Source organism: Diabrotica virgifera, chromosome 2 (assembly GCF_917563875.1).
Source record: "Diabrotica virgifera virgifera chromosome 2, PGI_DIABVI_V3a".
Lineage (NCBI taxonomy): Eukaryota > Metazoa > Arthropoda > Insecta > Coleoptera > Chrysomelidae > Diabrotica > Diabrotica virgifera.
This window is the reverse complement of record NC_065444.1, coordinates 7461905-7479547: the sequence shown is the minus strand read 5'-3', so window position 1 is coordinate 7479547 and position 17643 is coordinate 7461905. Positions and strand designations below refer to the sequence as shown.

Genomic DNA, 17643 nt, shown 5'->3' with positions numbered 1-17643 from the left:
TTAATTTCAAGATCGGGCCTTTCATCAATAAACAGTTCCTCAATATACTCAATATACTCTTTCAATTTGCCTATTTTATCCAAATCAATGAAAATCAGTTTGAACAAATATTTTCAAATAATCATAGTAGTTTAATACAAGTATCAAGGAGAAGCCGACAAAAATACTAACGTAATTGCTTATTACAACTGTACAGAAATATCTGAATCTACGAAGGTCACTTAGGTAGCAAATCAAGGAGAGGGGATTTCAGTTGAACGCGTTGGTGCAAAGAGTAAACATCCATTTAAAATGCATTCTGCACGAAATCAGTGGTTTTGAAAATACATTTAATATATTTTTGAAGTTATACTTCTTTAGGCGCGATCGGGAGTGAATTTTTATTATTCTGTGCGCATGCGCACACAGAAAGTATGGCGTTAGTTGCTAAATCTTTTAAGTTATGTATATATCAGTGTAAAAAAGGTGCGAAAAGAATATATTAGTGTTTTTAGTAAATATATTATAATTTTTGTGTCTTTGGATTTGTCTTCTTCAGGAGTAAGATAAGTATTAAAAACATTTTTATATTTATTATACTTCACTTCGTCTGTTTGTTGCCGTGAATTGTCATTATGCCCGAGAAACTATATAAACAGAAAGTTCGTGGCGTTATTGGTAGAGCATTCAGCTACAGATCGAGAGGTCTTGGGTTCAAATCCGGACCATTCCTATTCTTTTTTTTTTATTTTTGGAAAGTGGTAAGCATTAAAATTAGTTTAATATTTAAATAAAATAAAAATAAACTGTTTAAAGTATATTGATTTCGTTGAAATCATATAATAGAAGTATAACTTCTTATGTGCGTACAAAGTACGCACACATTCTTTTTTTAAAAACATGAATATTACCAGTTCTGTGAAGGAAATTTTACTGTTAAACAGGTAACAAATAAAAATCCGAAAAACCTTTGAAACTCAATTGATCCGACAACGTCGCGTAACCTTGTTACGCGTAAACTACGTTTTCAGTGTCTGACCTGGGGGATTTCAGATATTTCTGTCAATTTGTAGTATGGAGCAATTTTATCCCATTTTAATCCGACCTCTCCTAAATGATAAACATCTTTTTAATCAATAAATCTAATGTTAATAAAAATAAATAATACAAATGTTTTATGTTCACTCATTAATTAATTGTTAGGAATATTTTCAAATGTAGCTGTAGGTATAATTATAAATCCAAAAAATAAATTATTCCTTCATAAAGACCCCTCATTAAGATTTGAACCTGAAACCTATCTTTAATCTCTATAAATAAACTCTTATTAGACGATTGCTATATGATTAAAACACTTTTTCATCGCATAATGCAAAGTTGGACCAAAAGTTGACCATTAATTACAATATGCAACTCATCTCCTCTTGTGATCTTCAGTCAAAAAAGATTTCCTTTTAGCCGCGCAATTTATCAATTCACTTGCTTTAATAAATCTTCTAAGTGCTCAGACAATCTATCATTTCATCTTGTTGCTCTGTGAAGATCTTCTGTCCTCTTGAATTAACCAATCGTGCTGTAGAGTGAAAATGGGCCATCTGTATTTGACTTTCCATATGTACATATGGTTCCCGTTCAGATCTTCAGCAACTTGCCTTAGTAACCAACCTTCTTCGAGTTTGGCAATTGGTCTTGTATTTTGTGCGTCATTCAAATGCATTCTAGGCATTTTGGACGCGTTTAATAGCTTTTTATTTTATTTTTCAATACGCGCGAATGATTTGACTTTGTACTTTGACATTTTTGACAAGTGCTTTGACATAAGAAAACTAACTGACAATGAAAGATTGTATCTTAATTTCATTTTTTGAATTTATAAATAATCACAGCTCTAAAAAATAAAGATTTGAATGTGTGTTTTTAGTAAATCACGTTTAATGGTTATCTAATTTGCCATGTTAATGAAATAAAAAAATAAATTACAATCGATACACTCTACATTGACGAATTGAAAAAGAGCTATAAAAATTTAGAGCCTCTACAAGATGTCAAAGATACAAAATATTTAAAGAAAATTAATGACAACCTCTAGCAAATTATGTAATTGCATGTCACCCAAGTTTCAGGACTACAGGGCATGTAGATGGCGCCACCAATGACAAATCCATAATTTGTAACATATTAACCTTCAAATGTCATCTGTCAAAATGTTTGCTCCATATAACCGTTAGTTTACTCGTTAATGATTTAAATGAATTTAGTTGTGCAGTTTTCAATACACTGTAAAAATCTGAAGTTTCTGTATAGATAAAACAGTGCTCTTTTACGGGAAAACGCACGGCAATCGGATGATAAGTGACATTTCTCAATCGAAACAATAGCAAGGACTTGGTATGCCGATTTTAAATGCAGTTGTACAGAAGCAAATCATGTGAAATGCCCAAATTCTGTAGTTTTCCGAAAACCATAAACGAAGTCTACAAAATCCTTTTGGTTGGTCGTAAATTGAAACTGCACGAGATAGCAGAGGAGTTAAAGATACCGACAGGCAGTATCTTTACCTTTTGGTATGAATATCTCTCAATAAGAAACCTTTAGTTAAAGTAGGGGTCACTTGTTACTACTTAAAGCAGTATTTGCAAATGTTTCAGAGCAGTAAATGGTTGATTCGTGTAGATGTGAAAATGAAGCAAAAATCTATTAATCTATTCTGAAGTCAGATTGGCAGTCAGACAGCTGGCAACAGTTCCAATACATCAATCCGATGCAACCAAAGATGTAACGTCAGTTAGCAAGCTTTTGTCTTCAGTTTTAAGGAACACGCAAAGTATTTTGTAACAGGTATTTTGTATTTTGTAACGTTACAAACGTCACATCTTTGCTATTTTATTTTTTAATAATTATTTTACTTTATTTTATTTAATATTTCATTAATAGTTATCTTGTGTATTGGTTTTAACTTGTTTTTCCGTTAACAACCTGTTTGGCGCCCGTTCTATAGGCAACTCTCTTTACATTTTAGAATCTCATCTAAAATTGTGATCTGTGTTCATTACTTAATACTTTCGTTATTTCAAATTTCATGTTCTGTGTTGTGTGTTTCGCTGATATGACAGTGACACTTCGTCTCTCAACAACACAGAGTGGTGGAAAATTAATTTCGCTATAAAAGTCAATTACAGGCTGATACCAGCTATTTATTTCCAGACTTTGATATTCTCTTGGGGTGAGTAGTTTGTAACATCACTGTACAAAATTTTCTAAGCCTGTATTAATTTTTTATAATGATTTTTTTTTATACCTAACCTCCATGTCGAAAAGCGCATGTTTCATATTTTACATTCTCTTTATTGATATGCTTTTAGTAATCAAATTATTTAACTATTCCCCTCATCTTAATTCCATTTAATTTACCCTTGCCATCTACTAGTTTTTGAATACTATTTGGCAAAGGTACATTTTGGTTATTAGCTTTTTGACTGTCACTTATACGCATTATATCTTCTAGTTTTTGGGAATAAAATCAACCTTTTTTCCCTTCGGGAGCTTCAAGCCATCCTCACCGGTGATAGAACGAATGCTGACAAGAATGAAGACCATGTCATCTAGACTGCAACGACGAACATCTTCAGCTGCAGGGATCTGAGGCCGAACATCTGCCCAGGTCTACAAGAAGTCTAAAGCAGAACCATTCGACATCAAGAAGTTACCATCGAACCGACAAGCCATAAGTATAATCTATAAATTGTTAGTTTTTGGTAAGAATTTGAATATATTTGTTAAGGCGTTTAATAAGTCACATTTTTATTATATCTTTTTGAACAATAAACATGATTGGTTAAAATATTGTTTTGTTTGCTTCCATTCTGAATTTTTATAGTTCATATTTAAGATTAGGACAATACGAACACACACCTTGAGAGACTGAGCCGAGCTAGGGTGAACAATGGCTATCTTGGATGATTGAAGTATTATTTTCGAATGGTATTTCAATCAGCTGGGGTAGTCTATCGCGTTTTTGTTTCAATTTTATTGATCAACTACCTTGAGAAAGAAAGAACAATTAATAGGGAATATTATAGAGCATTATTTGTGCGTTTGAAGAAAGAAATTGTGAAAAAGCGACCATAGAGGAAGAAAAACTCATATTTTACCAAGACAATGTCAGATTTCTAACATAAGTATCAATTATTGTATCCCAAATTACTTCCGTGTCCAACGAATTCTTCAGATTCGCTGGCTTCCAGCGACCACATACTGGTTGAAAACCTCAAAAGAATACTCTAACGGAGCAGAAAGACTTGAAAGAAGACACTAATCTTCTGTGCAGAGAAGAATTAGAACGGACAGTTTTCTTCCCCGATTCTTTTATCTTCTTTCAATATTGTGTATCTTTAACATCATACGCCCACATAATACAAGCACCATCAAAAAATCTTCCTTGGCAGGAAGATCTCATTCTAGATTCTCATTATGAAATAACTTATTGTTCGACCTAAATAGGCCTCCGCCTCAATGATAAATTTCTTAAGTGGTCAACATTGCGACCACCAACAAATATGCAAGAAAAATGCCTTACATTAACCTTTTATCTCCAACAACACTATACGAATTTCGATAGACATATAGCGTTAAGAAGGTGGCGAATCATTTCCTTGGGATCCAAAGGGGCAGTTACCTCACAGTATGACACAACACCTACAATATCTCTGTCGGTTGCCGCCTGCCATTGGCGGGGGAGTCACCGGTGCGAAGTAGGCATGCACTTTTATATTGGGTAAGTGATTCTGAAACAAAAAACATAAAATATTTTATTATACACATATAAAGCTATAAATAAGTATCTATATTTAACAAGTTGAAAATCGAGCATTATCATAACGAAAACTGTTTATTTACGTATTTAAATTCATAATATGGAAAATTTCTATTATAAAAAGTTGTTTAGTATTAAATGCTATGTTTTAATATGCAATTATATCCTAATTTAAATATTGTGAACTATAAAGGCACTCTACTCACGAGCGAAATTAATATTTTTTGACATACCTCGAATAAAATTGATAAAATTTGATATATGATGATTTCATCTTAGATTTTAGACCATGCAGATCTTTTTATGAAGAATAACTTTTCTTCGTAAAATTAATAATAAAAGAGTTATGAATGAAAATGATATTGGTATTCGTAATTTGAGAAAAATTTTCAAATATTTTTTTTATCTTTAGAAGGATGTACAAATAATTGCATATTAGAACATAGTTGTTAACTCCAAACAACTTTTTATAATAACACTTTTCAATATTGTGAAAAATAAAGACACTTTAATCTTGATCGAACTTCATATTTTTTGACATACCTCGTACAATATAGATTTGATATCTAATAAAAATAAATAAATACAAAATAAACAGTTTTCCTTGAAAATAATGAAGTGTAATTTAACATTACATTATCATAAATAAATAAAACATAGAAAAAAGTGTTGTGTGATTTGGTAGAATGCGATCTTACCCTTCAAAAAATATGTCACGTATTTCAGCACCTGGAAAATTGGAAGGATACTACAAATCTGGCCTCCACATAAGTGGTCTGTAGCTTCGACATGATAGGTGTGAAATTTTAAACGTTCTTGCTGTTGATTGGATAGGAAGGGTAGCGTTATCTAGCCTCCACGCTAGGTACACCATAGTCTCCATACGGTACTTCCAATATTTAATATTATTTTATTCAAGTGGACAATAAAGGTAAAACACAAACAACTTTTGTTTCTTAATTATTTATTTATACAATAATGTGACATTTTACATAGAAATATGAGTATTTAATTTCGATTAAATATATGTTTACTTGTTGAATTTATCGGCTGCACACAACAGCTGATTGGCCATTAGACCCAACAACAAAACGCGAAATAAAATGTGTATTTTAAAACTGTTGGATAAACAGTACCTACAATCAGAAAAACTTACCTTTAAAAAGGTACTCGATTATGAAATAACAAAAATATCAACAAACACGACTGAATATCAGCTTTTCATGGTGACACAAACTAAACACAAACACCAAACACATCACATAACCGACCATATAAAATAAGTGAACGACAACGAACGAACGCACACGAACACAGATCACAGATTCACAGATAGCGCAGGATTTGTCAAAAGTCATGTTCCACCAATCACAATGCCGACATCAGCGCCTCTGACTAAACGGAAGGAAAATAAATACGATTACATGTTTTTTATTAGAGTTAGCGGGGCATGAAATAAAATTAGTTTATCTGACATTTCAATTTTATGTTGACGTTTAGTTGCGTCAAACGAAAACAAAGTAGAGTTGACGTTTCTATGTCGGAAGAAAATGACAACTTAAAGGAGGCTTGTGACGTCACAATGACGACTTTGAGGTCGGATATCTCGAAGATGGTTAGAGATAGCGAAATGCCGTTTTCAGATTTGTATTCAGAAGACAAAACTACATAGGAATCCATCGCTAGGTGGCCTCTAGATATTTCAGGAGCGGCAACGCAATAACACACACACTTTTGCGAATTTATAAAGGAAAAGTTTTCGTTGAAAATAATATTACACCAAACACATAAACACACTACACACCAGAATGGACATGACTGGCTTACTTCCATATTTATAACTTTAGATAAGAAAACAGCAGCAAAGAGATATGAGGAAGATATTAAAGCTTCCATATATTATCCACGAAATAATTTTACCCCAACAAGGTTAAAGAAATAAATATAAGGCCTACTCACAGTTTATCGTCGACCTCATCTGTAAACTGCGTAACTCCATTTATTCAAATTTTACAGGACACAAAAAAACTATTTCTCTAAATTTAACTAATGCGAATACTACGTATCTCCCATTTTAAAAGATAGGATGCTAAAACGGAATATTTTATAGATACACATATCACCAACATTTGTATATTGTTTAATGAGTATTTAATATTACCAACAACTTTTTCTTGAAAATATCACTTTCTTAACAGTGATAGGTCAGTCGTGTGGTATGACAAACTAGGGAGTTACATATTTTTCGTACTAAATTTGGCGGCAAGGAAGATACGGTGTATACGAAGATGTCACTATTTACTCATCTGATAAAAATATGCACATGCATCCTTTTTAAACAATAAGTAGGGACTTTTTCAAACAGATGGCAGTAATAACTCATTTTCAGAGAATTATGGAGTAACGCAGTTTACAGATTAGGACGACGTTATTGTAACTTGGACGACCGGTTTCGAACACTAAACTTTGCTGTTCATCGTCAGATTTCTGGAAAGGTTACTTGAATTCATTTAAGTAAAGATACTTGACCTTGTCGGAGGACACCAGACAGAATTAACAACTTCCGAAATGTGCTATGTTACGATGTGCTATGTGAAATATTACGAATAGCGTGGACACATTATGTTGTCAATGAAGCTATATAAGAATTTGCAAAGAATAGGTCAACAACAAATACATATAACTATTTTTAACGGCAAAACAAAGAAATTTGACATACATACTTCGGTGAGATAATCCGAAACGAAAATGACTGTATCCTTCAACTTATGCAGAACAAAGTGCAAGGAAAAAGGGACCAGGATACTCATTCGAGGATTCTGTAGCACTGTATACCAGCTTGTACAGATCTAGAGGATGGGCACCATATGTCGCTGAAGTCACTCTATCGTCTCCGAAAAGTGTTTGCCCCTACGATCTGGCCTTGCAGCCATGCAAAATTTAGTTGACTGTTTTATGTCATCTGCTACAGAATCTGCAGCTTTCAGTTTCCTCAGACCCATGGGGAAATAGTCTCATTATACGCAGGTATCCTATGACTGACGCACACCCAGTAAAGAAGCCTATTATGACCCTGAGCTGGTCCCGATTGTTTTCGCAAGCCCTATTAGCATATCTAATCCAACTCAACATTAAAAAAAGGCTGTCCACAATATGTCTGCAACGAATTCTGCAATTCTTTGGTCACGTGGTTCGCAGAGGTGACGACAGTTTGGAGAGATTAATTGTTTCTGAAAACGTTCCGGGGAGAAGATCAAGAGGACGATGCTCAACTAGATGGTCTGACCAAATAAAGCATTCAGCTGGAAACTCATTCTGCGAAGCTCTTAGAGAAGCTGAAGATAGAGACCAATGGAGAAACATTGTTAGGAATATTGGAAGAAATCACGATCCTCAGTAATGGGGAAACGACAGGAGACAGAGATTAGCATATGCCTGTTCAATAAACATCCACAAAGAAGAACTTCCTGCAGTTGGCTGTATACCATTAATTACAAGTGAAATTTAATAAAAAAATTTCCTCTTCGTGAAAGGTATATTAGTTTAAAAAGCCCTAAAGGGCTACAAACATATAAACAAAACGTTTTCGCTCTGTTCAATAAACATTTCGCTTTGTGCTTGACCAGGTATATTTTTCCAGTGAAGGGTATGTTGCCTTCGGATTCACGCTTTTTCCGGTCGCAGACAGAACCCTTTTTGGAACTACCACAACCGGTTCTGGACAGAATTACTTTGTAGCCGATGTTCTTCTGACAAATTAATCCGTTCTTTCATCGTTGTGTTTCCCGGTGACCTGGACCCTTTACTTTATGATATATACCTCAAATCAATAGCCTCCAAGTAGTGTGTAACATAGGTCAGCATGATCGATAGTATCTGTCTCTGTAATTGTGTGTAATAATACTAATCCTTTGCAGATGCCTAAAAGGAAATCATGAAGTGGGCTCTAAAGGCAACTCTCTAAATATTGTTAGTTTGTTGTTTCTATTGGCTGCAATCTGTGCCAGATGAACGACTTCATGTAGGAATTTTCTCACCCGACGACGCTTCATTTGGTCTACCCATCGTCATGTTGGAGACTGTATAACACATATAACCATATCACACACTCCTCTTTGCAATCTTCATAAGTTTTGTCTTAATAAGAGAATCAATTTTGTTTAGCATTGTAGCATTTTTTCCACTTTGTATATCATAAAAATTTGCTAAAAAGTTTCATTTGCGTCTTAAGGCAGATCCACATCAATAAAAATTTGTGTGTGTGTGTTGAATTTTAAAATACAGAAAAAATATTTGCGACATAAATTTAAATCTGGTCAAGTATTTTTACGAAGTAAATATTTATTTTGTGTGTTGTACCGCCGAATCCACCTAGCGGCAAGTGGATAATTAACCCATTAGTGCCTAGCGTTACAATTATGTAACGGCAAAGTGGTGCCATCTAAATAGATCCTCTGTCGCATACGTCGCAAATTTTCAGTTGAAAACAGGTCAGTTCTTGTCAGAAGGTTATAGTGTTTACATTGTTTGAAGTCTGCTATTTCATTAGAACTTTGATTTGAATCTGTGCCTCGATAAAGTATAACAAAACAAATAAAGCTTCAAATAATGGACTTCGTCGATAAAGAGTAAGTATATAAATCTCATTTTGTATAATAAAGTTAATATTAGAAAACAAATAGTAAAAGTAAATATAAATACATATTTTTTGTGTAAAAAAGCTTTGATATTTTTTCAAATAAAGAAGTTGCTAAGTTAGGAAGTTGACTGTTACATATTTGTAACGCTAGGATGTAATGTAAGCATATTCTACAGTTATTTTGTACCGATGTATTATGTGTTTTGTTTTCATTGTATGGTATTTTTAGTAACATTTTTCGAAATATTAGTATACAGAGTGTTATAGAACAAAGGAAATTTAAAAATGCAGTACGTACCTACTAAGTTGTATACTATGAAAGTGCTATTAGTAAGACAGATGCTGTGCTAGTAGCCAACTGGGTCGATAATTCCGTAGTTTGCATTGCTTCCAATAGATATGGTATCAATCCAATAACAAATGTTAGACGTTATTCGCAAAAGGAAAAAAACACATACAAGTTAGTAGACCAGCAGTACTTGTAGAATATAGCAAAAAAATGGGTGGTACTGATCGAATGGATCAGAACGTTGGACAGTACAGGATTCAAATTAGCAACAGGAAATGGTACTGGGCATTGTTTACATGGCTTCTTGATGTTTCAGTCAATAACGCGTGGTGTTTGTATCGAAAATCAAACAACTCTCAGATGTCCCAAATAGACTTTCGAAAGGCTATCGTGCCAGTTTATTTGAAGAAATATTCGTCACCGCCCAAAGGCACGGGCAGAACTACATCTCCATCTTCTAATGCGCAAAGAGCAGTCGATGGAATTAGATATAATAGGATGGAACACCTAGTGGATAAAATTCCAAACGACAAAAGAAGGTGCTGTGCTGGAACATCTTGCAAAAGTTCAACATGCACGATGTGTAGGAAATGTAACGTAGGTTTTTGTAGTGATTGTTTTGTTACCTATCACACAAACCAAAATGTTTAAATTCCTTTTTCTTTATTTTCCGTATTTATATATATATATATATATATATATATATATATATATATATATATATATATATATATATTGTTATATTTCTATTTGATATAAAAATTAAAATTTGATAATTATAAACAAAATTCAATTTAATATAAAATATTTTCAATTTTCTCAACCACGGGCATATAAATTTAGAACACTCTGTATACAACAAATTGTTATATTTAATTTTAAGAAGTGATTAGAATAAGCGTACGAAACTCGGAACAATGTGCTTAGATAAACAAAGTGAATGACGCGTACCATTATCGTTCTTCTCGGAAGGTCGATCATTAGCCTATGCTAAATAAAACTCACTGAAATAGATGATAGTTCATTATCGTTTTTCGCGGAAGGTTTCGATCATTAGCCTATGCTAAATAAGACTCATTTGAAAGAGAGAATAGGTCATTAAAATTTGTAAATAGTTAGAAAGTATTTTAGAATGGGAATTAAATATTTTCTTTTGAAATCCATTAAGCATATTTAGAAAGATTAAAAATTGGTTTTGAGGAATATTACGAATGAGAGTTGGTGGTGGAAGATTGATTTGTGCATCTGGAAGGGATATTTAGAAAGTAGGTGAATGAATGACAAAGTGAGAGCAGAATGTTTTGAGCTGTCGAGAAGTGAAGTCGAGTAGTAGACGGTAGTGTTCGAGGAGTGAGAAAGCCGGTGTAGTTCCGTGAGTGTGGAGTATCTATCGTGGAACGAGAAGTAGGCCAGGTCGAGAGTAAAAGAACCTCCTTGAGCCCAGAGTGTCCCGGTAGCTGATAGCAGTTTCGAAAAAGGTAGAACACAGCATCACGACAAAAGCAGGAACGAGAGCTATTCGAGCTAGTTTTTCAAAGGAGAACATCACTGGAAGCCAGGACGAGGTTTGATCACAGCCAAGGATAGCAGGAAAGGGTTTTGTGTGAGGACATTTTCAGTTCACCAGGAAAAGGTCAGTCTCATTTGTTTGGACATGAATGTATGGGTTTTTCGTATTAAATTCCACATAAAAAATTGAATAACATAATCAATAATATCAGAAAAGCTTCATCAAACTTAAATAGAGTTGTTCCTAATAACTCCTAATAGTTAAATGTTAATAAAAACTTTCAATTGAAAACCAAAAGGAAATAAGATTCCCATTTGTAAATGTTATGTTTAAGAATAATAAGAAATAGCAAATATTAAGCATTGGTTGCCTTTTAAATAAAATAAAAAATATTTTGATTATAATTGTAACCCATATGTGTATTTTTTTTACTCTTTTCTTTTCTATCCCGATTAGGAACCATTAAGAAATATTTAGAAGCCACGGAAGTAAGTAATTAATTTATAATTCGCCCTGAGATTGAAAACATATTGATATTTGATCTGGTTAATTAATTGGATTAGTATTAATACATTGATTAAATTAAGTAACATATAAGAATATTATCTCATATCAATAATCAAGATCACATCAATATATATATATATATATATATATATATATAAAATGAATAATTTTGGGGAATGAATATATATATATATATATATATATATATATATATATATATATATATATATATATATATATACCCATTAACCGATAATACGAAGCCAAAAGTTCCATATTGCCCTATTAATATGAAGCCCGCATCGACAATACGAGGCCCGACTCCGGGCTTCCTAAAGATTAACGTGTATATGTTTGAGCCTAAACTGTACGCTGCACAACGCTATCAATAACACATTTTTTTTTTGGGCTTCGAATTGCCAGGGAGTATCTCCAAACATACGCCATTTAGTTCATCGATTTGATGGGTAGGGGGCGTCTCGAACATTAGGTGTATATTTATATACACATTTAATATATTTACAGCGTATTCGAAGCCCGAGTTGATTCACATACAGTACGAGTCCCGTTGAATTGGCAACATTGCTTCAAAGTATTGGCGATTGTTTTTAATACTCGAGACACCTTGTGCGGATTTAATGAGCCAGCGTTCTAAATTGTAATGGTGTGTTTTATAGAAGTATATCAAAAATATATACCGGGTGCTGCATCTCATTACGCACCATAGGAATTACAATGCAAAAATAAAGAAATACATATTCCTGCTTCCCTAATTGTTTTAGCTAAAAGTCCATAAGACTTTTTTTGTAGCAAATTACTTTTTATATCAGATGGCATTCTCAAAAAACGAATTATTTTCGTCGTGGAGTGAAAATTGTCGAAAATATCTTCCCCTTTCCATCACCTATTTGAGTTATTAAGGAACAATCAACACCTTTTTTTTTTTTAATTTCAAAGATCTGTCATATTTGTTGGCACAAGATTATCGTCAATTTATCACACTAAAATAACTGCAAAATGATTTATTTATTTTAAATGATTTAATACTATAATAATACTAATACTTAATACACTAATCATAAAATTTAACATACAACACAGTTTTAATATTTAATTAAAGCAAGTGCTCGAATATTCCACCATTTTGAACTAAACAATACCCTAATCTATTGTAAAATTCTCTACGAACGTTAGCCAATATTCGAGGAGAAGTTTTTCTACATTCTTCGCATATACTATTTTTAAGTTCTTCTAGTGAATTTAACTTTTTTTCGGAATAAATCCTGGTTTTCAAATGCCCCAAAAAAAAAAATCGTTTGGGGCAAGATCTCCAGACCTAGGGGGCCTCTTAATTTGGCAATTTGGTCCAATAATACAATCATTAAAACAATTGTTGAGAAATTCTTTTACAGTCTGGCTATTATGGGCAGGACATCCGTCCATTTGGAACCACACCTCGTGGTCTTCTCGGACAACCTCTGCCAAAGCAGGCAAAATGTCTTTATCTAATAACATTATAAAACATTCTGCAGTTAGATTTTCCTCGTAGAAAAAGGGCCCAATTAAGTGATGACCTATTATTCCCAACCAGACTTTGTCTTCTTCGGGTACTGGGTGCGTGTTTTTAGAAAAAGCTGCGGTTTTTCAGTAGCCCATATCCTACAATTTTGTATATTGGGTTCATTGTTCAGAGTGAAAGTACATTCGTCCGTAAAACAGATATTTTTTAACTACGAAAGAAAACCTTCAGCAAGAGAGCGGCCAACAATATGTGCCATTTGCTTCAAAGACGTTATTACTCATTTTACCAGACACCTTTTCAGGCACCATCCAGATAATAAGGAAGTTCAGTTAATCAAATCTCTAAAGCCCAAAAGTAAGGAACGTATGGAACTTGTAGCTGCTTTAAGAAAACAAGGATATTTTATTCTACAAACAGAAAAAAATATTACACGCCCTGTTAAATCTTCAAAAAAACTAGATCCAAAATACTTTGTTTGTAGTCATTGTCTGGGACATTACACTAAAGAGTTTTTAAGCAAACACGTTAAAAGCTGTAAAAATAGGTCATCGTCAAACCCAAAGAATTGTTTATCTGCTTCACAAACTTTTATGGCGATGGTTAATGTGAAAAACTCAACTTTTTTACAAAATGCTCGAATTAAAGACGAAGTATTCAGTATCATGCGTCCTGATGACAAAAGTGAAGCAGTAAAGAATGATACCCTAATCTGTATGTACGGCGAAACTCTTCTCTCAAAACATAAAAGAAAACAAATAATTAATGTTATTTCGAATAAAATGAGAGAGTTGGGCCGTTTACTTATTACATTAAAAAAATTATATGATATTAAAAATTTATTTGATGCCTTGAAACCAGAACTATTTAATTACCTAATACTTGCTACCAAAGAAATAAGTGGTTATAGTGTAGAGAGTAAAAGCTTCAAATCACCATCACTAGCGTTGCATACGGGATCCAACTTAAAAACGGTTTGTGATGTAGCATACAAACTAGTTCTAGAAAAAAAAACGTCTTCCTGGTATAGAATGGATCGATCAGAAAATTAAAAAAATCGAAATTAAAGATCTAAGAAAGTTAATTGAGGGTCACTGGTGTAACGAACTGTCTAGTTTAGCTTTGAAAACCCTTAAAAAGAAACACTGGGAAAAGCCTTTGCAATTGCCACTAGCAAGTGATACAGGGTGTTTCATTGGGAAACGGAAATACTTTAATTGTAAATAGAGGTCACCGAGGCGGTTCTAGGTATACTACATTTTTTGCCCTACCGGCTTTTATAACCGAGTTACAGGGTGTTTTATCGATTTTGCCAATTTCTTTCCTAAGTAATAACTTTGGAACCACCCTGTATATTTTTTTGATATTTGGTACACATGTGTATCATCCAAAACCCAAACGACCGACAAACTAATCACAAGAAAAATCCAGGTCCGGATTAACAAAAAATTATAAAGTAATTGTGACCTTAAAACAACACCCTGTATATTGAAATTCTGAAAATCTGTTTGCATATTTGAAAAGAGCACAAAAAACTAAGTCTAATTGTTCGCTTCCATTTTTCGGCCAGACAATTTTATGACTTTAATTTTAAAATTATATTGAATTTTTTAAGAACTCTGACATTAAAAAGAAGCTATTGTTAACTTTTAATTATGAATTATTAAAGCTATTGAATAAATACTCATTTTAAAATTAATCAATACTTATTTACCACATTGGAACGACCCTATTAATCACAAGAAAATCCAGGTCCGGATTAACAAAAAAAAAAAGTAAAGTAATTGTGATCTTGAAACAACACCCTGTATATTGAAATTTTCAAAATTTGTTTGCACATTTGAAAAGACCACAAAAATCTGAGTTTATCGGTTTGCTTTAATTTTTCGTGAAGGAAATTTAATGACTTTAATTTTGAAATTAAATATATTGATAATTTTAAGAACACTGAAATTAAAAAGCAGATTTTTAAAGCACTTTTAACAATAAATTATTAAAGTTATTAAATAAATACCCATTTTAAAAATATTCAATAAGTATTTACGACATTCGAATGACCCACTTACAAATCACAACAAAAATCCAGGTCCGGATTAACAAAACAATATAAAGTAATTGTAACCTTGAAACAACACCCTGTATATTGAAATTTTCAAAATCCGTTTGCACATAGGTATGAAAAGAGCACAAAAAACTACGTTTAATCGTTAGCTTCAATTTTTTGGCCAGACAATTTAATGAATTTAATTTTGAAATTATGTCGAAATTTTTAAGAACTCTGGGAACTCATAATAAAAATTTCGATATAATTTCAAAAGTAATGTCATTAAATTGTCTGCACAAAAAATTAAAGCGGGACATTAAACTTAGTTTTTCGTGCTCTCTTCAGGTGTGCAAACGTATTTTAAAAATTTCAATATACAGGGTGTTTTTTCAAGGTCAGATTTACTTTGTATTTTGTTGTTAATACGGACCTGGATTTTTCTGTGATTAGTAAGTAAGTCCTTCTAATGCTGTAAATAATAACTGATTATTTTTAAAATTAGTATTTATTCATTAACTTGAATGATTTATTAATAAAAGTGCTTTAAAAACCTGCTTATTAATTTCAGGGTTCTTGAAAATTTTAATATTTTTAATTTCAAAATTAAAGTTAATAAATATTTGCACAAAAAATCAAAGTGAATCTATAAACTCGGATTTTTGTGGTCCTTTCAAATGTGCAAACAATTTTTGAAAATGTCAATATACAGGGTGTTGTTTCAAGGTCAAAATTACTTTATGTTTTTTTGTTAATCCGGACCTGGATTTTTCTTGTGATTAATAATTGGGTCTTTCCAATGTGGTAAATAAATATTGATTCATTTTAAAATGAGTATTTATTCAATGAATTTAATAATTTATAATTAAAAGTTAATAATACCTGCTTCTTAATGTGGAGTTCTTAAAAAAATTCAATATAATTTCAAAATTAAAACCAAAAAATTGTCTGGCCGAAACATCGAAGCGAACTATTAGACTTAGTTTTTTGTGCTCTTTTCAAATATTCAAACAGATTTTTAAAATTTCAATATACAGGGTGTTGTTTTAAGGTCACAATAATTTTATAATTTTTTGTTAATACGGACCTGGATTTTTCTTGTGGTTAGTATGTCGGTCGTTTGGGTTTTATATTAGAGATATGTGTACCAAATATTAAAAAATATACAGGGTGGTTCTAAAATTATGGCTTAGGAAAGAAATGAGCAAAATCGATAAAACACCCTGTAACTCGGATATAAAAGTCGGTAGGGTAAAAAATTTAGTATACCTAGAACCGCCTTGGTGACCTCTATTCATCATTAAAGTATTTCCGTTTCCCAATGAAACACCCTGTATAAAGCTTTTTAATGACTACTTAAATGCGCTATCAGCTGAATCGTTTAAACTACTTCAGGAAAATACCAATATTAGAAGTAATTATAAAAAATTGACAGAATGTATTTTGGCTAAGACGGTGATTTTTAACCGTAAAAGAGTAGGGGACGTGCAGTATTTAACAGTAGAAACCTACGGGAGGAACTACGATACACTTAATCAAGAAAGTTTTACAGAGGCACTCACTGAAGTTGAAAAGATTATATATAAAAATCATAGGCGTTTTGTAACTGGAGGTAAAGGCTCAAAACCTGTTCCAATTTTATTTTCATTCCAGACGCAAAAATACATTAGCCTTTTACTAAAAGTCAGACAAGAAACCAATGTTGTACCAGAAACCAATCCATATCTTTTTGCAAATCCTGATTCCGAAGATCGCTGGATGTCTGGCGCAAACACAATTAGAAAGATAGCTATTAATTGTGGAGCCAAACATCCAGAACTATTGACATCAACTAGATTTAGGAAACAAATTGCCACGACTCTGCAATTATTAGCCCTCGATGATGACGAAATGGAACAAATCGCCACTTTTATGGGACATACAAAGAAGACACATACCGAGTTTAACAGGTAATGTCAACTTTAAGAGTATGCATGCACTGTTAATTTTGGTTAGGATTTTTTCAAACTTTTTATGCTTGATATGATATATCATACATAATGTAATAGAATTAGCAACAATGGTTAAGTTTCGAAAAGTTTACTTTAAAGGTATCTCGTACACAAAATATTTCAAAAAGCTTTCTTTGAAAAATAGTTAAAACCGGGTTTTAATTGTTCCTTGTCCGAACTTAGCAAAACGCGTGTTGAGTCTAAATTTGTTTAATGAATAAACATTTCTTTTTAAAATTTACCAGCATATTTTCTTTCAGCCTTTCCGATATATTTGAATGCGATATATGAAAAATCGTTATTTCCCCTTTAATATTCGAAAATCGTTGTTAGAATGTATGCTTCATAAATCCGT

The 17643-nt window shown here is 32.5% G+C and overlaps 1 protein-coding gene across 1 annotated transcript in view; it reads right to left on the bottom strand.

The window, feature by feature from the left end:
• Nucleotides 1-1891: 1891 nt before the first annotated feature.
• LOC126879421 (F-box/LRR-repeat protein 2) overlaps nucleotides 1892-17643 on the bottom strand; it is a 69669-nt gene continuing 53917 nt past the window's right edge. Inside the window, exon 8 of the mRNA XM_050642431.1 lies at nucleotides 1892-4763. Coding sequence (XP_050498388.1) covers nucleotides 4656-4763 — 108 coding nt within the window. The 3' untranslated portion in view covers nucleotides 1892-4655. The remainder of the gene's footprint in view (nucleotides 4764-17643) is intronic.